This window comes from Gymnogyps californianus, chromosome 12 (genome assembly GCF_018139145.2).
Source record: "Gymnogyps californianus isolate 813 chromosome 12, ASM1813914v2, whole genome shotgun sequence".
NCBI lineage: Eukaryota > Metazoa > Chordata > Aves > Accipitriformes > Cathartidae > Gymnogyps > Gymnogyps californianus.
This window is the reverse complement of record NC_059482.1, coordinates 18,044,396-18,070,811: the sequence shown is the minus strand read 5'-3', so window position 1 is coordinate 18,070,811 and position 26,416 is coordinate 18,044,396. Positions and strand designations below refer to the sequence as shown.

At 39.1% G+C, this 26,416-nt stretch overlaps 1 protein-coding gene across 2 annotated transcripts; it reads right to left on the bottom strand.

The window, feature by feature from the left end:
- Positions 1-26,096, bottom strand: RBL2 (RB transcriptional corepressor like 2). Of its 2 annotated transcripts, XM_050903795.1 has the most exons (23): positions 25,887-26,096; positions 23,993-24,123; positions 22,591-22,791; positions 19,910-19,974; positions 15,533-15,661; positions 14,473-14,633; positions 14,303-14,367; positions 13,354-13,540; positions 11,577-11,743; positions 10,784-10,893; positions 9,784-9,887; positions 9,287-9,424; positions 8,633-8,797; positions 7,967-8,078; positions 7,041-7,313; positions 6,245-6,519; positions 5,472-5,648; positions 5,228-5,299; positions 4,706-4,823; positions 3,345-3,547; positions 2,736-2,900; positions 1,752-1,941; positions 1-1,393 (listed from the first exon to the last, which is right to left on the bottom strand). In XM_050903795.1, exons 1-22 carry the CDS (start codon positions 26,094-26,096, stop codon positions 1,771-1,773), a joined length of 3,399 nt encoding a protein of 1,132 aa, XP_050759752.1. In that variant the 3' UTR covers positions 1-1,393; positions 1,752-1,770. The 2 variants fall into 2 exon arrangements, with proteins under 2 accessions (XP_050759752.1, XP_050759751.1); XM_050903794.1 differs by having other exon boundaries at positions 1-1,941.
- Positions 26,097-26,416: the final 320 nt, after the last annotated feature.

Sequence of the window (26,416 nt, the reverse complement as noted above, 5' to 3'; positions counted from 1 at the left end):
GTGAGTTATAAATTCTTTATTGAAAAATACACTTGCAATATTTTTCATACAAAGTAACGTAAATGGTACAGAGTAACAAGAATTGTCTGACAATTTCATAAATATTTTTACAGGAACATCTACACAATTTCTCAACTTCAGCCTTTTTTGTTATGCAGGTAAGAATGAAAGATGCTTTTATTTTACTTTAATTGAATTTACAGTGGAATTAAGTCCTAAATTTTCCCATTATTCAGAGGAGCAGGAATGACTGAAAACACAGAGCTTTTAACTTTCTTTCCTTATAAAAACTTCTAGAATCCGAGTGTGCTACATTGTACATTAGCACTACCTCTGTCCCCAGTTATGTTGCTGACAAGGAGTAAACCGGTATACTGAACCGGCTGTTAGTATGTTTAATGCTTTCCTAATAAGAAGTCTGGTATTTTGGAACTCTTTTAAATGAAAACAGCTAGTAAGTCTAATATATGCACCGCTTTCTTCTCCTGTTAGTAGGGAGAGATTTCTCCCAGGCAGCCTGATTTAGTCCATTAAAAAAACCCAAACCCCTCAAGCCCCCCGTCCTTTAAAAACGAACAAAAAAGCTAAGTATATGTTTTAAGAGATGGACCCCACCCTGCCCCGCCTGAGTAAGCGAGGTGGCCGGTTCCTGACTCTCAAGAAAAGCGACCTGAAGAAACATGCCAAACATAGGAAATTCCTTGAAAAAAGCAAACGGCCCTAGCTTCCTGCATTCGTTACTGCATACACATCAAGTTAAAATGAATTCTTAATGCCGTTTGCTGAAGAGGGGAGCTATGGGCTGTCAATCTGAAAATAAATACAAAAGTCAAATTGCTTCAATACAGAAGGACATCTGAAGTCAGCCTTTGAAAAAAATATTCACATTTAGAAAGTGCCATTGCAAATATACAGCAAAACTAATCTGCCTTAAAAACACCGCCTCACAGCCCTATCAAAAGTGCCACCTTTTGAACATGAGTTCGCTTTAAAACATTGCACAGCTAAAACCAATGCAGAAACAAAATTACCTACCTTTATACAACAAGGTGCCCAACCACCAAAGCAGACCGACGTGATGATTTTCAGGGGCACACAAAACACCCTGAATATGGAAGGAATCCAGTCAGACAGCTTCCTTCAGGGCCTCAAAAGGTTATTCCCATCTTCCCTTTCCAAGCAGAACTGGACTTAGCTGGAATATTACCTGTAAGTCATTATTTTTGCAGAGGTCGTTATTGTAAGAACCAAGACGACACCGTTGATGATGGTTATCCCGGTGCAGTGCTCCCGTGTCTGATGCACATATAACTTTCTAGTCCAGCGATGAAAACAGTACAGCACTGATAAAACCAGTGTGAGTGGACTGGGTAGAGCAAACAGATTTAAATACCTGTTGCAAGGTAGAAAGCTGTATTAGGGATGTGTTCTCCAAGCACCAAGAAGCTCTTCAGCTGCTTTCCAAAGCCAAAGCCTGGCGATGGATCGCTCGCCTGAGGATAAGCTTAACCATGGGGTGAGGGTGGGCTGCAGGGTTTGAAGCGTAGCCTCGCTGTCCGGGGCGTTGCAGGAGACTCCTCCTGCCCCTTCCTGGGGAGTGCAAAGGCTCAGCGCAGTCTGGGAGGAGGCGGGTCCGAGCAGGGCACCGAGGCGGGAAGAGGACAGGCTGGCTGAAGACACTTGCAAAGCCTTGGTGACTCCATGCGATGGGCTACGCAGCCCGGCCCCGTGGAGCAGCAGAGAGGGAATACCTGGGCTGGAACACGGGACTCAGTGAGATCCTCTGTCATTTGCTACATCTTGTAGTCGTCTTAACAGAGCAGTGTGATTCTCCTGACAGATCCGCTTAGCTGGTGCTTCAGTACCGTCTTCTAAGAGAATGCCTCTCTTCTTTGTTGGAGTTTCTCCGGTTCTAACCATGCTGTTAATTTCCTTTAGCCTCTGGGGGGGGGGGGGGGAGAAAGTAGAATTATCGCTCATTATTGTGACTACCAAAATATGATGTGAACTTCTGCTAATTGCATTACAATGGGATTTCATATGCTTTATTTCTGGAGACCTGTACTGTACAAAGTGCTTCCTGTGACAGACTAACCTTTTTAAATCACTGTACTGGTCTTTCCATGACTAGAGTATGCTAGAGTCTCTCTCACATTCAAGCACGCTTGTTGTTTCCATGCCTGTGGAGCTGAAGGGCCTTCCATCCATAGTTATGACTGTTCTCTTACGCCATAGGTGCACCAGTTCCTATCTAGAACGAAGATGCTTCTCAGGGAAGGATTTCTACTTCATTCTTGGTGACCAGAGGGGACAGGATTCAGCCTACCGCACCTTCACCTGGTAAGTCCTTTCATGTTAAGAGCCATATGGAGGATTTTTCCCCACTAGGTAGATAAGAGCGTGTGATTGTACTTAACGTTCTCTTTGAACAGTCTCCATACCAAGTAACCCATCTCTTACCTGAAAGCAAAGCTACCCTTGCCGCGCCTCCTCCGTCTTTTATGTGTATCAGTACAAAGAGTAACTTTTAAAAGTACACAAGCAGCTTGGACACCTAGTTGCTTTACAACTTCTTAGATACCCGAACTGAGAGTTTGAAGAGCGTTAGGTGAGAAAGTACGTGTTAGACAATCTAAACAGAAAGGTGTGTTGCACAATCTTCTCTAATTTCACTACCAACTAGAAAAGGTAGAATTAAGGATTTGTAAAAGCAAGCTGAAACCCTTTAGTCTCACCTTAGATGGGCTGCTGCTGAAATAATAGAATATTTTCTCTCGAGGAGAGAGAGCAGACTCGGTTTTGTGTGGCGAGATGTACACTGGGTGATTCTGGGACAGCTGTATTCTGCGAGGGGAGCCAATCCTTACAAACGGGTAGGGCGAGAGCGGAGGAGAATCGGTCTGCTCAAGAGAAAATGAAAGTCACCCAATAGTTGGTATCTGATCTCAGGTGCTACTACAGTAAGGCTTTTGTGAGGAGTTGGTCACCGTAAACACAGTTTAGTTTTTTCCACTAATGTCATACCATACATATTTAGAACAGATGCAAGTTTTGTCATGATATTCGGCCAGATTAGGTTTTTTTTTTTTAACTGACTTTTCTAACCCTGTCTGAGGCTGGCGGATGACATTGCTCAGTGCTGTGTATTTCATACAGGAGGAAACAGCAAATAGGCGTCGAAAGCAGTTAGGATTTTAGCAGCAGAGCATGTCCTTGAGGTGCAATTATTGTCATAAAAATGTAATCCCTTGAATTTGCTTACAGTGAGGTTAGCTAGGGTACTTTACTGCATGTACAGTAAAAAAAGATCTATTTACTAATGAAAAGCACAGAATTTAACTTACTGCATTCGAAGTGTACTTCAGGGCAAATTCTTTAATCTGCTCAATATAGATGTTGTTATAGAATTGTATAAGGTCCCCTCGCTCTTCCTCCTCAGTGTCGCTGTTGGCACCTGTCAGTCGGGTTGGAGTCGGGGGAGCGCTGTTGGGATGCGGTACAGGCAGGGTGCTGCTGGATCGCATTACTGGACTGGAGTCTCTGCTAGCTGTAAAGATGAGAGCAATCTCCCCTTTATTCAGCCACAACTGTTTAATGCACTTCAACTACTGTGCTACTAATGCTACTTCAGCGATCCCAGACACTCAGCCGCATACAAAAACTGCGTTCCAGACTTTTAAATTGCAGTATAGTGACCATGAATCTGGTGTCAGTACCAGCGACGCTAATCGCGTTCCCTTGGCATCTTCCCTTACCAAAGAGCAGAATGTTGTTACAGACCAACAAACTGCTGAGTACGTGTACAGAAACGCATTTGATTTCTCACTTTTTACTGGATAAACTGCAAGTGGCTTTTCTGTATAAGCTGAGTTCCATCGCAATATAAGCAGAGCTAGAACTCCATTTTGCAGGCATTTGTGCTATACTTCTAACAGTAGCTCTTCCTTGTTGCCAGCTGGCGCAATTTCAAACAAGGAATGGTAGTCTTTTTCAGCTAGTAGTAGAAATAGTTGGCTTGGTAATACGTCCTGCTGGTTTACTGTGGGAAGTTGCAAAATACATAACCTTTTCCTCCCCTCCCTGCCACCTCTCTGTGACTGAAAACATTAATACCTACAGTTTATACCGTCATCTATTAAATATCTTGAAAACTGGTGGTAGGAATATGCAGCATCACTTATTTATTTGCTTTCCTTTATAAAAGTTAACTCAAGGAAAATGTGTCAGTTCAAATCTCAAGGAAAGACTCTTCAGAGATGTCAGAGATGCTAAAATAGATGCTGTGGGTGGCTGGCTTGTTCCTGTCTCTGAAGAGAGCCAGCTACTGCAAAAGAAACTGCTGCCGCTCTGTGACTGTGATAAGTGAAAGAGTAACTGTGAACATGGGCTAGCCCCGAGTTCCTTTCATTCTCCAAAGCCATGTTCTTTGGTGTACAAACTGAACTCAAAGAGTTCAGGCCAGCCATCATGGTAAACTCTTAAGGTAAGCGCATGTGGTGATAGATTCAAAACTGTCAAAGTGGGTGTAATATTAAGCTTGAGTTATAGCAACTCTTAAATGTTGTCAATATATTCTTAGTCGTGTCCAGGTTTACCAAAGAAGGAACTGTTTGGGGTGGGGCAACACAAAATCCAACTCTTACTTTATGCACACTGTTTTGGAAATGGAATTAAAACCAAACATCTGGAATTTGGAATCACTCACTTCTTTCTTTGTTTCTCTCTTTACTTTTGTCTGTAGGTGAGTTCTGCTGGCTACTGCTATCGCTGCTGCCAGAGCGGCGTCGGCGTCTCCTGCCTTTTATCAGGACGCTCCGATATACCTGCGGGGAAAAAGAGGAGCGTAACAAAGGAAGGACGAGAAGATGTGCAGTTACACAGTCAGGAAACAACAGTCTGCATGATACATCTGTTTTCTAGAAACGTCACTGTGGTATCAAATTGCTTCTTACAGGGGAAAATACAGCCTCCTAAGAGGAGTATTATCTAATAGGCGCTGCCTCCTTAGGTTTTAAGTAAAGGCATTTTCTATTTTAGGTATAGTTTAGCCTAAAAAGCTTTCAGTAGTGCAGGATTTTGGATATGACTGCTGTCTTTTGAGCAGAATGGCTCACAGACTGCATTCGTTTAACACTAGATGTTACTTTAAAAAGCGATCCATTCCTAAAATAGCACTAAGGCATTTAATACACCAGATACCACATTGTTTAATACTAGCTGTACTTACATGACTCTTGGCTTGTGGTTGTGTCCGATAGCAGCGCATAATGTTCTGAAATGATCTGTCTTCCTTAGTAACCTAAGAGGTGATGAACAGAAAAGGTTAATAGTTTTTCTGTGGTTTTTTTTTTGTTTGTTTGTTTGGGGGTGGTTGTGTGTGTTGGTTGGTTGGTTTGGGGTGTTTTGAGGAATTGTAATCTTTGGAACGTTAAGTTTTTTGTTTGCTTGCTTTTTCTTTATTCACACCTTACCTTAGCCATTACATAGATGGCACACATCAGCAGCTGATCCAAATGTCTGTCCATCATGATTTCAGGGCAGTGCACCAAGGAATACTCAAAACACGTCCAGATCTTTTTCCGCAGCTCATCAGATATATCGAGTTTGACACAGAGATCTCTCAGGCGAACACTAGCTAAATGATACACCTGTTGAAGCGGAGAGCGTGCCTTAGGGCCACAGCAATACTGCTTTTCTTACCTAGCTAAAGAGTAGCTCAGACTTGCACGCCCCGTAGAACTTGTGCAAATGCTAAGCCAAAAGAAGAACAGCTCGATTTCACTTCGTTGCTTACCAGACGCGGACATTCTCAGTACTGGTATTGATGCTAAGAAAACATCTGTTTGAAGCTTAAATTCTAAGTTGTCCTGAGCTCAGGCAGGGCACTGCATAGCCTACAGAAACCACTGTATTGAATAAACCAGAATGTCTCAAAGGTGAAATTCTTTCTTTTAAAGAGCCTTAAAGAAAATGGACACCTTTAAGTACCTGCTGGGCAAGTACATAATCTACTTCACAACTCATGATGTGATAGCTGTGGAGAGAGTCTGCTCCTTTGCTAGTGAGAAGTTGCCTGCATAAGAAAACTACTCTTCAGGTATGTGTATGAGTAGACAAAGGGTATAGATTAACTTTGAAATTGACTGTTCTCTTATTATTACTAATAATAAGTACATATTTTAAAAACCACTGAAGAATTACCAAAATACAAACTAAGCAAAGCACAAATTAGACTGAAAAGTACCTTTCTAAAGAAGAGTGAAAGTGAGCCCATCTTCCGAGGCCTGATGGATGCGGCAGTGGTCAGTTGCTGGGTTTGTCTTTGCTCTCCAGGAGAGAGCTGCTGAACAGTTAACTGGCCTGGTAACTGCAGCGTTGCCCCAGTCATCTGAGTGTTCAGGGTACCAGCAAGAGTCTGGGCACTGAGAGGCTGAATGGGACCAGAGACAGCTTGAGGCTGGGTACCGACATTTACTTGGACTGGGAAGAAAGTTATTCCTCCGTTTTCATTGGCAATACCTGTAATTTAAGAAAAAGAGTCTGAAATAAGAGCGGGGCGGGGGGTGGGTTGTGGTTGGTTGTGGCTCTGTTATATTTTGTTACATATGTTTTTTTTTTTTAAAGAACAGTAATTTTTTTTTTATTAGTTGCTTATAGCTATAACTGTATATTTAGTATATTATATATGAAATCGTTTCATCAAAATACTTTGGACTTTTCATCATAAGGAGAGAAGATGATAATGAAATTGAACTAGGTTTTTCATACTAATGCAGCTTTCATCCCGTGCCAGTTCAGGAGGGAGGGCTTACTGAAATAACCAGGTTTTATAAAATAGATGGTGGCAGTCAGAACATCCTTGTGCTGTACATGTTCTGTCTCTAAATTCTGCTCATCTGTTCAAACAATTTTTCCCAGTTACGAATCCTTAAACATACTTTTTTCTCCACAGGCATACTGTTCCCCCCTCTCCCCCTTACTGTGTACTAATACTCTGATGGGAACGAGCCTGAAAAATTCTACAGTAGCTTTTCTCTCACCTTGTACTGGTATTGTCACAGTTTGCCCGTTATTGGCTGTTACGGTGGCAGTTGCCACCGTAACCAGCGTCTGGCCGGGCACTGGAGTTACTGACATTGCTTCGGGATTCATGTTCTGCACAGGCACCGTATTTACCACGGGCTGTTGGGAAACTCTTACTGGAGTTCCACTGTCAGAGGTATTATCGTTATCAGCAAACAGTCTTCTCCTTGTAGGATTGGCTGTCGGAGAACTGTATCTGTCATACAGGGTAGTGGGAGAGGACGAAAGGCCTGTGGATTAAAAAAACCACACACATATATATCTTTAACTCTTGTTGTATGATCCCTTATTGCACAAATACGTGACAGAAGTCTAATGAGAACCAAAATACATCATGCAAAGCTCACAAGGAATTTTTAAAAATGTTTCCTGAAGTCTACATCTGTGGCTTACAGATTGCTTTTAGGGATGACTTAATCTCAAATAATGCTGTGTTTAATATTTTTCTAAGCTAATGTATTATGCTTTATTTTTCCAGAGAAAAAGTTTGAGACGTCACAGAACTAAATACAGAGTGGAGCTTCTATTCTGGCATAACAATAAAGTAAACTGTTCAGGTGCTACTGATTAGAACATAAATACTGTGTGTGTATAAATACTATTTAACATATACATATGTATACATCCATAGATGCTGTTCATATGCATAACCTCCTGAAAACACCCTACCAAAACAGTATTTTGTTCACACTGAAATAATGAATGCATCGGTCTTAGACATCTGACTTCTGTGTGAGTTGCAGTACAAATACCATTTGCAAACGTGTTTGCAATTAACTGTACGTTAACATTAAAGCAGCTTCCTTGCTGTACACCACTTCGATTTGAAAATTAAGGCCATGGTCTAAGAAGTGTAAGTATGTTCTGCTTTAAAAAGTCTCACCTTTTCCTAGTCCTCCACTTTCAGCGCGAACCTCATTTATTCGTCTTGGTGTCAATGGTGAACCTACAACACTGTTCCCAGCAGATCTCTCAAAATACTGAGGTGGCGTTACCTAAAAGATGTATACTTTTATTAGAGTGTCTGTATCGCAGATTGACTACATGGCAAATTTTTAAAAGCTTCTGCACCACAAATTTTGAACAGCAAAACTGTATGGAAAAAAAATAAAACCAAGAACACTGAAAAACTTACCATAAGCCTAACTAAAACGTTGTAGTGATTGTACTACTCTAGAAGATACAGTAGTGTAATAATCTTTCTGTGACTACAATTAAAAGTCTGCACTTTTTACCACGTTTCATCTTGTCTAGTTATCTTTTCCAGTGTAAGTGACTGGTCCAAACCTTCCTGGCCGGTCCGTTTTGTTCATTGTTCTGCTACGCTGTGCAAATACTGGGTGAGAACCCTCTCAGCTGCATGTCTGCATTTTGGATGTCTCTATAGAGATGTCCATGAACAGACCAGAGCACACTACACCTACTGTTTTCTCTGCACTGATTAGCTTGTAGAGTGAAACTGAAATTTGGACACGTAAAGCCTCATGTCCAATCTCTACCATCCTGTCTGATTAGGAAGACTATGTAAAACATATAAAGAAGTGCTCACCTCTTCACAAGTAGGTACTTTGTTTTCATTATCTCTGATTCTGTCCCACAAGATGGATTCCTGTTTCCATGCCATACTTTCCAAGATCTGTTCTTCAATATGATTCAGGTGTTTTACTACTTCCCGACAAAGGCCGTCTTCTGCTCGAATGAAAACCTCAATTACCTGTAAGGCAGATAATTATGATCAACATAATGTACTTGTTTCATGTATTTCTTCTTACAGAAAGATCTAATTCTAATTCCTGATTTTCAAGGAAGAAGAGACTATTAGAAATACTAAGGCTGCATTACCATGACTCAGTCATACGTTGTCTTGCAGTGTTAGCAGAAGACAGATATTTGTATCTTTCTAAACAAACATGTCAAGCACTGTGGCAGAATAGCTCATGATGAAATGATAATCCATTAGTTACTATATAGATACTTGGATACTGCTCCTGCGTTAAACTGCTAACAGTATTTTGATTTTTAAATGCCCAAGACACACCCCAGAATGACAGACACTTGGGTAATAATTTTTCAATACAAAAAGGGGCAAAGCTGAGAATGAAGGGTTAATGTGTAAGTTAACATCTAGGTAAGGAGATGCCTTAATGTAAGGCAATAGAGTACTCATGACTTGATAAGCATTTGTAGCTATCGAACGCTTTACCTTATAAAAATGATAAACTGGAATGTCAAATATTTCAGTGATGAAGGGGAAGTTTCCAGGTGGCTTATATGTAAAGGTAATTATCTCAAGGCAACATGCCAGCAGAGATCTGTGAAACACATCTTGCTCCAGTATTGCCTGCAAGAGAGTTGCAAATTTTAATGCTTAATTTACAGTGTAACTATAGAACAATAAAATGCTTTCTGTTCTGCCTCAACAGCAAGATCATCAAGCTTATAAAAAGAGATGTTATTTTGTAAGAGACAGAACAGAATCCAAAATGAGCCATCTTTACTCATTAAAAATTTCATTCATCTTTGTGTTTGCAAACACAAATGATTTCTTGTACACTTTTTCTTCCATTCAGGTGTACTCACAGGCTACTTTTCAGAGATTTACCCTCATTTTGAATAGCTGTCTATTCTGCTCTACAACTGGTTTCCTTTTTTGTAGGTCCAACTTTAAAAACGAGGTACAATTTGGTTAGTTTTCCTTACAGATAAGTCGGTGTCTCCCAGTCTCCTCCTCTCTTGCTCAAGGACTGACTCCAAGACCTTGTAGTATAGCACCTCAGCACGACGAAAATGCTTACTAGCAACATCTGCAGAATTTTAAATAGAAACAATACTGTGAAATGCGATAAAAGAATCATATTCTTTATCTTAAGCTATAGAGATACAACAATTCAGTAGCTCATGTGGATTTCTGTGCTGCTGTGGCTACAATACTTTCAGGACTAAACCAGTTAATTTAAAGTTAGTTTACAATCCCTCTCCTATGCTGCACTGACTTGTGAATGCAGAGCAGAAACACTTATTACTGAACCCAGATGTTGATGAAAACGCCATATATGAGAACAATCCTTAACATTGCTATAATATAAAATACATATTTCAAGTTTGGAAAATACATTGAAAAGTATACCTATATGGATCCACCGTGCAACAGAAAAACACAGTGAAGCAACTATGCTGACAAGAACAAAGTAAGGCCCTCTTAAGAAACAAGAAGGTCAAGAGCATCTTCCTTATTTTCAACCCGTCTTCACGCGCTTCACAAATCATGACAACTTTGCAAATAATACTTTGTGTTTATACTGGCAGGATTTTAATACCTGTACTAATCCATCCTTGTATGTAAGCCAAAATTGCTGTAGGGTTTTTAAAGACTACAATTAGTCAGATTTTTCATTAATATCACAGAAATCCATGCTGTCGCTATTATACTTGAGAGAAGAAGTGGTACCCTTAACAGCGCTTTTCATTTCACTTCTATACAACTGAAAGTATCATCGAATTCCAGTGATTTAAGCTAAGGCTGATTATAAAATTGCATGCAGGGTTGAAATTTGCCATGTCTTACAGGAAAAGACAAAAGTAATAGAAAAGACACTTGTGCTAAAGCATAACCTGTAAGTAAACCTGTCAGTTAATTACAAGAGATCAATGTGTTTACAGGCATTTTAATTCTTATCTGTATAAGTAAAATGTTTCCCACCTTTGGAAAAATTACTGAATTCTCCTTCAGACTGCATGCTCTGGCAGTATACTTCATACATTTCTTTTACTCTGTTTGCAATAGATTGAGAAGGATCCCTGGAACACGCCCTGAAAATAAAAACTAAACATTCTTAACATACTATTCCTACTAAGACCAAAAAAAAAAAAAAAAAAAAAAAAAAAGTACAACTATTTTTGTAATGATGAAAGCATGAAACCGTAAATATATTGCATAGCAATACAAACACACCCATATGTGCCTAACTGTAGATGTACTGTAAAACGTCCACAGCATATTATTATTATTGTATACATTGTAGTAAATAGGCACATCTTTTCATGATCGGGGTAAATATTTGAACAGCATTTTCCACATGGTACAAAAATAGTTTTAAAATATATTGTACCTGAAGCAACAGTTTATCTACACGAAGAATAAATTTTATCTTGCATCTCCTACAGTATGGAGTGATTTGCGAGGTAGTGAGATTTGCTACGTAGGAAGAAGAGAAGTCTCTAAAATTTTGTATTAGCAGTTTGCTGTTAGAGAAGCTCGGAACTGTTGGGTTTTAAATGTTCTATGTTCTTACAGCCACCAATCTCTTAAGGACAAATGTGTCTAAATAAAGAGAATAAAGTCTCTTGAAATTTACATGTCTCTCTGGGTCCTGTTTTACTCCAGAACCTTTCAAGACTGACTCGCATATTAAATTACACTGTTCAGCATTAATGTTTGTTATTAGAACTATTTTTAGAATAGAATTATTTGGTTAGCTAAACATCAAACTTACCTGAGTATTTGCTCCAGATTTTCACTGGGGGCATTTTTCAGTCCTGCCAGCATCGTATGAAGGCGGCTCAAACTGTATGTTGCTATGGAAACAGGTGTCACATATGGGTTGCTCTCTTTAATATACTTGCGGCCAGTAAGTGGGGTTGTAATCCTAAGTGATTTGGACTAGAAAGACAAAAAATAAGCATATAACTGTACCCCATTATAAAACTTAGATACAGGTCACAACCTAGCAGTGTCAATCTGTAGAATTCGTACCCTGTGTTATGATATATGCCTGGAAAAAATGGCTAGGAATCAAACAGCCCAAACTAGTTGATGTCTCAGATAGCAGCCAGCAATGAAAGATTTATCTGTGTCACTTGGATGTTTGTATCAAACAGTACTGTATAAAAGTATAAACAGAGAGGATGTGACCTCACACTGAAACGCAGATACTGGGAGTGAAGTGTGAAACAACTCGGCCAATCTAAAAAAACCCAAAAAACCCCCAACAGTCCCCTCCTATCCCTTGCGTACCAAAGGTAGCTGTAGCTCATAGGAAAAATGGACTGAGCCAGAGTTTCCTTTTAGCAGGTTTAACTCTTAACATGAAAAGTCCTCCTGAACCTAACAATTAGCATTTTAATTCATTTGCATCAGATCAAGCCATCACATCAAAATGACTTAACATCAAGGATGTTTCTTCAATTAGTGTACAGCAAAACCAATGCATCTTCTAATTATCTAACCACACAATTACTTAAGCAAGAAATGTTTTCCTTATTTTAATGACTACATTACATTTTGCAGTCTTTTCACCATGAAGTCTAGCTCCCAATACTCCTCCCATTTTCCCCCCACACTCCTAAGTGTGTTTTATTTCTGTCTCCGTACCCTGCCAGGAGAGATGGTTCCCCCAGCCCTGCCTTGGACTCCCCAGAGCATGCAACAGCATAAGCATTGCAGCTGCAAGCTGCTGTCTTACAGGCCACGCTGTTTCATCGCTACAGAAACCTCCAACAGTTAGGCACCTCTATATATATTAGTCTATATGTACATATTATATACATATAAATTAAAATGCAAGCAATCGTACCCTTCTTCAGGGCGATATTTACTGCTGATCTTTTTTTTCTTCTTTTTTTTACAAAAAGGGTAAAAAAGTGAATTCAAGTATATATATGTCAATATAAAGACATATCTACGTATCATGCTTTTAGGCAAGCAAGGTGAAAACCCTTCCCTAGTGATTTAACTAAAACTGTAAACAGATGTTAAAAATATTAACACCTGAAGCACATCTGTTAAAAGGAAACAAAAAGAATGCATAGAGCAAAGCGCTGAGCTGCTTTGTGTATGTTGAACAAAAACCTGCATATGGGACAGAGATGTGAGGGAAGGGGAAGTTGGGCAGACAGGTCCAGAGGGCCCCAACAGTTGCAGGACAATTCAGCACCTGCCAAACAACCAGGGAGAACTGCCCGTTCTGTCGTGCTTGAAAATTTTCACCTAAAGATTTACCTGAAGATACCTCTTTAGGTAATTACCTAAATATTCTCTATACTGGATTTAATCAAAGAAAACCCAAATGCATGGAGAAATTCTGTCCAGAAAACCCAAAAGTAAACAATATATCTAATCAATTACAAAATTGAACTCAGCTATGCTGTGTACACTCCCAGATCACCTTGAACAATAAAGATGGTAATTTTTAGTAGCTGCTTCTCTTCATCAGACATAGACTAACTCAACTTATTCTCCATATAAAAACAGCAACGCAGACTATGTCATACCCTGTCGAAGTGCTGCTGCAAATTATGCTTCACTTGTACTCTTTCAGCTGTTTCCATTCCTGAAGTTGTATTTAAGCACCTTGCGAGAGTTCCAATTTCTTCATCTGCATCCTCCCCAAGAAATATTCGCTCATCGAGATTTCCTACTGACAAAACATACTCCTCGTAGGCCTTGTTGATGGCTTTGCTACAGCAGAAAGGAAAAGACAGATACAAAACCCCCTTTATTTAGACAGTGCTTTGTTCACCTGCTTACTGAATGAACACAGTTCTGGCCTGTTGGAAGTCTACTTCAGAACTTCTTTTAACCCTGACTTAAGTATCGGAGCTCCTTTAAAATCTACAATATCTTAAATGTGACAGTGGCAAGGACATTATTTTTCCATTATATCTGATGGCTTGCCATTTAGTATAGCTGCAGGAGGAACATAATAAAATACTGAGAACTCGCATTTGGCTGGAAACTCCTGAAAACTTGTGCAGCATCACATCATCATAAACTACACTTACCATTTTCATACCGTTTAAAAGAAAATAAGTCCTACTCATAAGCATCTCTAGGTTTATAAAGAAAAAAATACCACCAAACCCAATTTTTCCCTCCCACTTCCCACTCGTTCAATGTGCTCCCACATCTTTTTCATACTAACACTTTGAGTTATATACAAAAAAAGGAAAAAAAAAAAAAAAAAAATCGAGGAAACACAGAAACATAAGAATAAAAGCAGATATCAGGTAACACCATCCTGAAGAATCATTCCTCTTTCAAATATGCCTCAGACCATACCACCTCAAAGAAAAGGAACTGAAACACAATGTCATGTATAAACATTAATAAATACGCAAGTCAACTAGCTAGTATTACTGTTAAGATACAGATAATAATGCAAGTACAGTTGCATTACAGAGGGATACTAATGCAAACCAAACCATGAATACAGTGACTCACAAGCTATCTCCAAAGTTCCCAGGATCTAGAAATCCAGTCAGATTTTCATCTTTTCCTTTTAAAAGCTGTAAAACAGTTAAGAACAAAGGATGGACATTTCAGTTCCTAAAAAGGTTTTGAAGATAATGAGTAAGGAGAAATTTTTCTACATTACAAATTTATTGACCAACCTTTTTGTCAAAAAGTTTCCGAATATATGGCTTCCAAAAATGTTCCTTTATGCCTTTTGCTTCTAAAACTAATCCATAATGTAATGAACACAGTTTTTCAATGATGCAGGGAGGATCAGATGATACTTTATAATCCTTACTATGAAAGTCTTCAGGTAGACCTACAATTAAGAATACTACATTATTTAATTTTGCAAATCCATATCCTGTTTTCTTATTAAACTTAAATTCTATGCTGTGTAGTCTAGGTAGTGTGAAATTAAAATGGTAAACTAATTAGTTCCCTTGAAAGAATTATTAATTATATAATGCCCACTCAATTTGATAATAATATCAAAAGTAAATTTTGAGTCAGATTTTAAAAAAATAGATACTGAGTGATAAAAATTAAAAATATCAGTTCTAATAGAAAATCTATCAAACACTTGTGAACTATAATATTTATTCCTATAAATTTGAGATAATGGTCCCAGTTCACATCTGAACCACTACAAAGGAAATGCAAATAATACTGTATAGCACTGAAAATGAAGTCTGGAAAGAATTACATCAGAAATTCAATGGAAACTTCTCACCGTTCATTTGCATTTCTGGTTATCATGTCAACCTACATTTCAGAAAGAGAACAGCAGCAATCCAGAAATGAGAGAGAAACAATCAGGTTGCCACTCTCATATTTGAGCACTGGATCTTTCCAAACTGCTGCCTCATGGGAACTCTCCAGTCTGACTGTGTCCAATAATGACTGTGTCATTATGCACTCTTTCACTGACATTAAAATGTCATTAACTGAAATTTTTACTTTGGAACTTCCTTCAATGGTATTTCCATAGTAAATTAAATTCTTGACTTACTAGATTATTGACAAAATTCAGTAGTCTGTTATCACATATGACATCAATAGAAATCTGTGTAGCCAGATACAGAAAATATTAATTCCTACATATTTCAAATCAACATTATTCAACTTATTCTCTGCCACATAGATTCATACTAATTTCAGTAGCCTTAGAAGTTCTTGCAGACTTTCGATAAAGATAGACAGTTTTTTTCAACGTACCTTTAAAATTAGGATTCAGAAGTTCTTTACGGTTAGGACACTGGAGAGCATTTCCATACACTAGATCCAAAGCACATAACAAGAGATGGTAGGAATTGACCAAGTCATCACTGATCATAGGAAAATTACCTTCAATATTACAAAGACATAAGACATTAATTAAAATTAGCATAGATCTAAAATTCTTTTAACCGAGAAACTGTTGATATTTGTATTACAATCAATAATGGAGTCTTGGAAACACAGACTTCGGTGAGTATAAATATCTGGACAGAAACGCGGGTAGTAAAACAGACACACGCTTAATAAAACATAGCAAATATAATAGTAAAATATGTTTTCAGAAACAGCAGCAATTTTGTAGGAACTCAAACATATTGTGCTGTTTTGAAAACCTTACCAAAATGTTAATAAACGTGATATTGCAGACTCCCTCATTCACAGTAATCTGATTAATCAGTGCATAAATAACTTGAAGCAGCATGAACTGTATAATGCAAACTGTCTCAAGGAAGAAAAATTTGTTACCATAACTCTGGCAAGACAAGCCCCACTGTCTGGCAGTGTTACGTCCTTCAACAGATTCTTACTCCATCTGCCTGAAGCAGAGTCTTGTTCTAAAGGCGTAAAAGGGGGAGGAATGGGTTCCAACTGAGACTTTCCTTTTCCCCAATTTTGCATTGCTGTAAAGCGTTGCAAGGAACTTTAACTTTTGCTAGGCTAGATCCAAGTGTTCAGACATCCTAGAAAAAGCAAGCACTGCCCCCTCCTTCAATTCCCCCCCATTCTCCAGAATGAATCTATATTCAACTCAAAGTCAGGAGATTATTTTTCTTTACCAATCTGTTTTCTTTACAAAAATTTTATTGGGGGCATGCTCATTACAAACAGTAATAAATTTAACTTTATTTCTCTTGTGCTTTACAAGAGAGTTAAAATGCGTATCTCTGATCTGGTTTACAATGTAGCTTTATTTCATATACCTCTAAAGTATTTTTTATTTATCATCTTCCCGTAGAAAAGAATCCTTGTAACCTCTTCACTCTTTTACCACCTTTCACAAAGATTATATTCAGATTCATTGCTCTTTACCATTTATGTTTATGATATTCCTTTAGAGGAATGGCCATAGCTAAAAACAGTCTTGTAAAATAAACTATACCATTAATACATACCATAAATCACAATTCAATGAATTTATATGCACAGCATGATTTTCTATCACTCGTTCAATACTAATAACTCTTCTACTCTTTTTTTTTTTTTCCCCCCAGGTAAGCTCCAAACCACTTAGCTGAGCCCACTATGAAGAACAGGTTTAAATCCTTGAAGAAACCTATCATATAGTAAAAAACTCACTTAGAACACATCAAAAAGTATATATGATTAAAGAATTTTTCTAAATTATGCTGTTACTTTTCTACCAGTAACGTACCAGTTTGTTCAAATTTATATTCAATTTTCTGATTCCATGTTTGTTAAAAGAAAAATAATTTCAATGCAGATAATCAGAACTATTTAAAATAATGAAGCCTACATGAAATTTGAATTAACTGTACACATTTATCAGTTATTTCCAAATCACTAAAAGTTCACAGCAAAGCAAAGAAAGTCCCAAATACAACAGCAAAATGTTAATCAATAAAAATCTTAAAGAAGTAACTCTCGTAACATAGGTTCACTTTCACAACCATGAAGTCTAGCATGGCAATTGTTACTGTCAGCACAGTCAAAACCAAATCTGATTTTACAGTACCAGTAGTTTCACAGAAATGATTTGTCAATGACATTTCAAACAATATCTCACTACTCCCTTTCAAAACCTAGTACCAAATAATAAAAAATAGTTTTCTCAGTGCAGCAGAGATATATTTTTTTTTCAATTCCATTTTAAAGTAAGAAAAAAAGTCAAGATAGAGAGTTTAAAGGTAAGTTCTTACAAATAGTACGCAAGAATTGCAGTATCGCTAAACAAAGTCGCTATCTTACTTCGCAGTGCACACCAAAGGTAGGAACGAGACCTGTACTTTCTGCATTTCTGAAACTGAACGCAATGATCTTCAGGCTTGCAGAAATATCACAGAGACAAGTCTGAACTTGCCACTGATGTGCGGTTGCCATGATAAGGATTACTGCCAACCCTCAAAACACAGTGAACAAAACTTAACATGAATATTTAATGCCTTAAATGGTGTCCTGGTTTCGGCTGGAAAGATCATTTAGTTTCCATTTTTGTGCTGCCACACTTTAATAAATTTACTGCTACTTACTTACTAATTTTAGTTTATAATTACTGTAATTTTTCCCTTTTCTTGTAAAATTTAATTGGCTATATTATCAACAAGGTATTCTCTACAAAGTTAATTTGTATGTCTGAAACTGCTCGCTAGATAACAGGTAGTTAATTGATGATGTAGTTACTCAAACATATTAACCAATAATTTAGCAATAGGAAGACTCATAAAGTCCCTTTGCACTTTGTCAACTGTCCAATCTACCCATAGAAGTGGGGATTTTATAGAAGGGAAAAGAAAAATCTGTGATTTTTCAGGCTGACCTACTTACTCTCTCAGCTGCCTAACTGTGCTAAAGAAGTAAAGTCCTGACTGACTGGAAATAAAATACAGTACTAACTCTCCTCTGGACTCAGTGGAATACAAATAGGTATTTCATACTACTTGAGAAAGCTATTCTGGACTGAAAAAAAAATTAAAAAGATGAAAATCATACTGTGTTTCAGGGTTGCAAGCAACATACTTGTTTAGGAAAGATATCTCTTCCCCAGTAAAGTGAAATTTGCAGCCTATTGGAAAAAGGCATCTTCTAAGATACAGTGTTCATTACAGCACTCGTGCAATACCACACCCTTCTTGATCTTTGTACAAAGATGTGATGGTGAGGGTCCAGTAATATTGCCAGTAACTCTTCCAAAAGGGAGCTGCTGGCAACCCTCTGCAATGTGGTACAGTGTAGAAAGAAAAGCCAATCTGTACTGAACAAAATTAGTGCCAGATAATTCAATATTGTGACAGCCTACTCTGTCCTATCCTCAAAAGCAGGCAATTAAGGAAATCACAGCACACTGCAGGAATCTTAGCACTGATTCACTTTTAAATTGGAAAAAAACCACCCCACCACACACCTCAGAACCAAAACAAAATTCCTTTTATCCCTTTCCTTGTAGAAATTAAACTATTAGTTTTCTTCTACTAGAAGTTATCTTATGAAAAAATATAAAAAGTCTCTGGAAATTATCAATAGACCTGAATCTACAAAGACGTTCTTTCAGTGAGTAATATAAATCTTGTCTTTATTTCCTCAAAACACTATCTTACTTATACAGAATTCCCAGTGAACACTCATCCAAGCAGTACTTGAATAAAGCCCTAGGTATGCAGAAACTCTTTAAGACGCAGGTTTGATGAGGAAAGACTTCAGACTATATGTGATATGACTGAACAACTTAAGCCTAAAATAAGGATTTAACCCTGTTCCCTCATGTGGCTTTTTCTCCCATCAGTCGTTATCAAGAAAAACTGCTGAAATCGTCAACTATTCTTATTAGTTTTAAGGCTGCTTTTATGATAAAGGTTATATACACATTGCAATATATTGTCTGTTCATTGCATTATCTCTACAGAAACATATTAACAGAGGATCCCCTTACGTGTTCCAAAGCAATCTGAGTCTTCAAGACAGTCAGCCGTTCATATATATATATTGCTATGTCCAAAATGCAAGAGAAAATCACCCTTGCAAGACAGGCATATGCAGACCTATTTAGTAATGCATATGGTTATTTGATACAATTGCTGTGTGCTCATTTTTTAAAAAGGTAGGGGAGCAAAAAGGCCATCAAAAGAATTAGAATGCTATCTGTGATACTAGCGTGAAAGCATACACACCTAGAATTTTATGATAAATTTTTACTGAGTTGTAGAAAAAAATTCATTAAATATTTTCAGTGTTGCTGGAAACTTAGGAGGAATTTAAATATTCTTTGTTCCTAGTAAACATACATATACGCCTTATGTTAATTACAACAACATCTAAATATGAATTCACTAAAATTCTAAGCTACTTTTTTCCCTTGGAATTACAGCATAAATCTCCACAATACTGGCAACTTTGTAAAAATATTCCACATAAAAGCTACCAAATTATTTGGACATATACTCACCTTAGAAGTGTGGTAAAACATACAGCTGTGGAAATTAAGACAGAATACATTCCTTTAGGCTGTTCTGAGAAGGCCCCTTCTCCAAAGGCATTTCTGAATTCAGAAATGCCTGCACCTATTCAGTGTTTAAGGACTGATATAAGATAACAACTAACAAAACCAGGTTTGCCGTATTTAATCCCTTTGAAATCTCTTACCTTTTGCATGTACAAACAGCACCCAACAAAACTGGAAAACTTCAGTCACAGTACATGGTTGTCGTCTTTTGGGGAAAAATACAGCAAAAAGACACCCAATAAGCTCAATGAATTAAGACCAATAGAACATCATACAACATTCAATCACTCTAAAAGAAAATTAAGCTTTACTATGGTGTGGCCAAAATCTTAAACCCTTCCCACAAAAACCTGACTAAAGGTAATAAAGAAAGCCACACAATGGTTTAGTGCAGACAGAAGTGGAACCCCAGGCTCAGTCTGCACGTAATGATTCAAATGTCACTACAGCAGACCAACACAGCAGATTTCATTAAAAATAGGCCAAGACTTGAGCAGAAAATCACTGTAAATTTAATGTTAAACACAGCTAGCCTAAATGTTTTCTTTTAAGGCAAAATTATGATCCTAGTTCCAAAGAACAGGTAAACATCTGAATTTAAAATCTACAGAAAATGTTATTTCTGCTTTTTCATACAACAAATGGTACATATAGTCATTTGAAATAGTTTGAGAGCCAGAGCTGAAATTCCTTCTTCCTAAGGATTCTTAGCAATACAAGCACGTATGCATGTTCTTCACATTACACAGTGTGTTGATATTAATATACTCAGTACAGGCAAGACTTTCAGACCTGTGTGTTCACAAAGGTGTCATGTATGTACTAATGTAAATCATTTTGTATAGGATTTTATGTAGTATACAGAACTTTGAAATATATTAAATGTTTATCGGAACCAAGTTCCTCTGCTGGTCTTTGTTTAAAATGCTTTCAAATAAAATATAACTCATTCATGAGGTCCTTTCTTAAATCAAAAGTTTTGCAGCTATTGAGGATTTGTTATTTCTTAATACTGCCAGGTATACCATACTGGACAGTTTTCCTAAATCTCCCTCGTGCTTTCACATTTCTGGCTAGTAAGTTCGATTTGTGTTCTTTGTAACATAAAAATTTTGACAAAATAATTAACTCATCCAAATTTTTTTATTCCCCGCCCCCCCAAAAAATCAGAAAATATGCTCAAGTAGGTACTGTGTGGATGTAAAAAAAAAAAAAACAAACAAAACCAAAAAAACCTCCCCTAGCACCAATTTTTATAATTCCACAGCATCATTCCTTGTTTCCATATAACATACCACTGGAAGTGCTATTTCATATATTGCAGCTCATCCCCATGACAGAAGAACATTAGGGCAGCAAAGAAGGTGGCATAGAGATATGTTTTGTCCAATATTATCACACTCCTTCTAGGTTTTTTTAAAGTGTAGTCGTCTAATTTAGATTGTAAAATAGGCATGTAAGCCTTAAAACTAAGCAGTATTTGCACAATGTAAATAGTCTTTATCAGGTTTTCTCTGTTTCTAGAAGCATTGCTTGCTCTGTAAGACTGTATTTAGTATTGTTTATTTCATTCAGTATTATGTATTTAAGTTGGAAATTCTTTCATTCAGGCCAAATTAATTCATGAGGTCATATTCTTTTCCATTTCTCCAGTAGTTTGTTCAGCCTTAATCTTTTATTTTCTTATTTAGTCACTCTATCAGGTTATGTAAAGAATGGTTTTAAATGTCAAAATTAATATACATTTCACACAAAAATTAGTAAGTATCATCGTCCAACTTAATCTTCAAAATTACTTCACACCTTACCATCCAAGCTAACAAACTAGCAGGGTTTCCTCTTCTAATCATAGAATTACGTACGTAGTATATTTTAGTTTCAACATTATATGCAAATATTCACCTCAATACATAATCCTATTCCATCCATAGTCCAATTCCAATTTACTCACCTTTTGCATTCTCCAACAAAATCATTTAGGCACAACCTTGTCTTTTATTATAGATTCAACTACATTTGGTTACAAATGCCATGAAGTGATGCTCACAAGAACATGGCGGGGGGGGGGGGGGGGGCGGCAAAAAACTCAACTAAGAAATAGCCTGCAAATATTAGGAAAAGTAAAATAAAATAAATAAAAAAAAGACAAAAAACACCCCATAAAAGCAACCAAACAATGGCACTTCACAGTAGCGAAGATGAAAGAAATAATGAATGGGAATAAATCAATCTCTGCTAACTACCAGGAGAAATCATAAGCCACGCTAACTGCTGGCACAAACAGATGAAATGTTGTTAAGATCAGAATAACCAGAAAAGAAGGCTAGCACTTAATTTGCACAGCACTCCTAATATGAACAGTAACAAAGAAACAAAGCTTCTACTATAAAGTAAAATATCCAGATGATCTGCATCTATGAAGAAAACTATGGGAATTACTAGGCAGTGAAACAGGCTGAGTTGTTCTATGAGCTATTGAGGCTATACAGATCGTACAATGATCAAATTCTTCCAGCCTTTCCCATCTTAGAAATACTGATATTTCTCTTGTCCACAGGCTGATTTTAATCTCTCCCCTTTCCCCCACCCCCCAAATCATAGAAACTTAGCAGCTTTGGGATTTCCTGCACCCTGTCAGATCTGACAAACTGAAAAAAAGATTCAAAAATTACTGCGAGCAAGGACAGACAGACCAACTCCGATATTATAAAAAACTACTACGAAAATACAGTCAAAAATACAACTAAAACAACAAAGCAACTTCATTATATTTTTGTAACAGTAATGCTCTAAAATCAGTCTGGAAATAACAGAAACGTACCTCTGTTTTCTTCCTCTCTGTTGACGAGGTTGATCTTCTTGAGGATATCTGAAAATGTCCTGAAAAATGGGCTCATACTTCTTAAAAATTACTGCAGAAACTGTAAAATTTCTCTCTAATCTCTCAGTTCGTTCTCTGAATTGGGAGGGTAGATTTGCCATGTCTTCCCACTTTTTCATCTTGTTAAAAAACTCGATCAAGCTGAAAATACCGAACAGGTTAGAACTGAAAGGGTTTTTTTTTTGTAGAACTATACTGTACATTTTCAACAAAAGTGCAATTTCTACTTCCCAAACTACTGATAAAATAGCGGTATTGCAAACATGACAACGCACTCAGAGCCAGTCCTTCACCCATAAACAAGGATGAGCTCAGACAGCTCACAAAATATTTTTATATCCTCTGTTGATGACCATGTTAACTATATATTCACAGTTCTGGCTTTTCCTCACAAAGACACAATCAGCTCCAACAGTCAGAGTACTCTAAAATCAGATTTCCCTAATTTTTCTGAATAATTTATTAACTTAAATGAAACAAACTCCAAGTTCGACAATGCTAAGAAGATTCTACAAACTATGAAAAAACCCTCAGTTTTAGTAAATTTCACTTCATAAATTTGGCTTTCATTTATTTTTTCACTCCTTTATCTACACTTACTTTTTCAGTGTTACTAGTCTTTGATAGCCCAGACCACAGAAACAATTTATCCACATTCAATTCCCTGAATTTCTGCTTTAGAAAAAAAAAATTTTAAAGGAACACTTTTGTATTGTTTAAACCAATAGCAATGCTCCAACAGTAAAGGAGATGGGGAGAAAAAGTGCATAAGAACTTTTTTTTTTTTTGCCAATCTACTAAATTGTTACAAAACAATCAGATTGCTAACAAATAAAGTCCATTGTTTCAGAAAGTTTTTCTTCATTGCCTTATGGACATAAACATTTGATACAAATTTGTTTATCCGATTCTGACATCACTTTGGTTTCTTAAAGCAAGAGCATGTGAAAAGTGAAGTCTTCTTACAAAATAAAAGATAAATTGTGTGAATATTTTCACAGCCAATTAAAAATGGTTTCTCATGTGAGAAGTTCACACTTTGCACATTCTTCAAAAACAGACTATTCTTCAGGGACTGGTTTCTTTCTCCCTTAAGAGAGGGAAGTCAATCTCCAATTTTGAAAACCAGTGTTTTTACAACATTGTAATGACCAAATGGAACTGCCCTATTTCTGTGGCAAGGAGCTATAACACAAAGATTCCAGTGATGTAATTTCTATCCTTAAAAGTAGGAAACAAGAAATACGTTTAGCCTTTATTCTCAACTTCTAAATTTCACAAGCTGATAAGCAGTCTTTGAGATTTTTTTAAGTGCTTAAAAATTGGCAAAAAGAAAAGTTACCTTTGTTCTGAACAGCGCAAAATTCTGGTTAAAGATACATAATTTCCCTCAGCTGTCCCTCGGCTCACAGTTGGAATGGCTTTTCTGCAAGCCACATACAAGGCGCACGCTAGCCAATGCAGATCATTTCCCTGTGAATTAAAACATCAGGCATCTAAAAGACTTCATTGAAAAGAAAAACATACTTTTCAGCTATGCACCCAACATCAGGAAAAAGGACAGAACTGTATCCTAGAAGAGGGAAGTTCAACCAGTGACAAAGTTGATTCGTTATTTTGAAGTTCTGTTGAGCTACTTTGTGTTTTTAACTACAAGAAAAACAGGTGCTAAACAGATACTTAACATTGAACTGTGTCAAAACTAAAATTACATAGTTACTAGTTACCTGTCTAAATTTCACACTTGACCCAAAGTTTAACAATATATTTTTAGTGTTGCTCTTCTCCTATAACAACATTTTGTACTGCCTTGGTGTTAAAAAAAATAAATATAAAAGCTACAGTTCCTTGCTATCAGAACATTCTTCTGCCCTGAACAGACAGTGGGAACCGAAAAACACAGTTTCCATTTTTCTCTGTATTACACAACAGAACAATTACTCAATCTGGTACCTAAAGACAGAAATTAATTCCAGCGAAAACCTTTCAAATCTTATTCTCCTTCTTCGATTAAAAAATAATGTTTTAATGGGAAAAGGACGGTAAAAAAAGGGGCCCAGAACACTGAATTCGATACTATGGGTTTCTTGAGCTACGTGGTATCACGGGGCCAGATGAACACACACCTTCGGGGAAAACGCAATTTTTCTGAGCTTCCCAGCCCCGCTACTGGTGGTTACAAGCAGTGTGTGTGACAGAGGTGCTTTCAGACCAGAACACTTCCTTCCTCTGGCAGACGCACACAGCTCCAGGCACCGCAGGACTAACCACCTTCCGCGTGTGCGAAGCCGCCTTTAGCTCTGCATTGAGAGCTGCCTGGTTATGGAAAGGGAAGCCCTCAAGAACTCTGAGTAACTCTAGACAGACATGCTTTTATCATAAGCGCCACCTTTATTTTTAAAGAGCCACCCGGTAAAAGTCATCTCCCAAACAAAGCGGGTGTGTCTCTTCATGTTACTGTTTTAAAGAATGATGTTACAAAACCCGCACGCCTTTAACCATCCACGAAGTTTTGTGCCACGTTCGCGCAAAACCCCATTTATTATAATTGCGCTGAAAGCGTCTACATGGGCAATTGAACAGCTACTGATTAACGTTCACCGAGATAACTATTGCTTTTGTCAGCTAAACAGCTGAAAGCAGAAAGGCTACAGCAATAGGACCGCTTTTATTTTTAATGCCTGTTCACCGCTATGACTCAGGATTATGATTTTTTTCCCCATTTCAGAGCTGGAGAGCCCCGCTGCGCGGCCGTCCGCCTGCGCACCCCCGGCAGCGGGCGCCCTCTGTGCGCGACGGCGGGCCGGGCCCGCGGCCGGCGGCAGCCCCGCTCCCCCGGCGGGCGTCAGGGCCGAGGCTGCGCTCGCGGCGCGGGGGAGCGGGGGATGTCCCTCAGCGGCGCTTCCCGCGGCTGAGGCGCGACCCCCCAGCGGGTCGAGGGCTGGCGGGCCGGGCCGGGCCGGGCCGAGGCCGCGCTGCGAGGGCGGGGTGGGGGGGAACGCGCCCTCGCTCGGCTGCGAGCTAACGCCCGGGCGGCGCCTCAGCGCCGGGCGGTGTGAGGGAGAGGCCGTCGCGCCTCAAGGGCCATCCCCTTCCCTCCCCCCCGCTTAACCCTCTCCCTCCCGCCGGGCTGTCCGCCCAGGGCCGGTCGCCTCAGCGCGGCCGGTCGCCTCAGCGCGGCCGCTCCCCCCCACCCGCCGCCTCAGCGCGGCCCCCCCAGCCCCGTCGCCCCTCACCTCCAGGGTGTAGTTGCGCTTCATGCTCTGGTAGCTGAGCCAGGCCTCGGAGCGGGCGCGCTCGTCCATGTTGAGGCTGCTGCAAAGCTCCTCGTAGCGCTGCCGGGTGTCCTCCTCCTCGGCCGGCGGGGAGGGGGCGGAGGGAGCGGCGGGGGCGGCGGGGCCCCCCCCGGACCCCGACTCGGCGTCGTCCTCCTCCTCGCCCGGCATCCCGCACCCCGGCGCTAGGGGGCAGCGCCGCCCTGCCGCACACTGCGCTTGCGCCGCCGCCCCTCAGGGTCGCGACGCGCATTCGAATCCAAACACCCCGGCGCCGGGCCCCGCCCCCGCCCTCCGGCGCGCCGCGGCCTCCCATTGGGCGGCGGGCGAACGCCCGACCCGTCCGCCTCCTGGCCGCGCGCAGGCGCACCGCGCCTCGGGCGACGCCACCGACCTCCCCTCCCACCATGCACTGCGGCAGCGCTCCCTGCCCCTGCTCCCAGAATGCAGCGGGAGGGAAGGCTGTGCGCTCGTGTCGTCACCGCGTGCGC

Bases quoted from the DNA above. Each gene is read 5' to 3' on its own strand.
- RBL2 (XM_050903794.1), bottom strand. From the start codon at position 26,096: ATGCCGGGCGAGGAGGAGGACGACGCCGAGTCGGGGTCCGGGGGGGGC. The intron at 5,649-6,244 runs GTACTTTTCAGT...CCGCTTCAACAG, and splicing joins TTTCACTCTTCTTTAGAAAG to GTGTATCATTTAGCTAGTGT. The intron at 5,300-5,471 runs GTAAGGTGTGAA...ATCACCTCTTAG, and splicing joins CCATCTATGTAATGGCTAAG to GTTACTAAGGAAGACAGATC.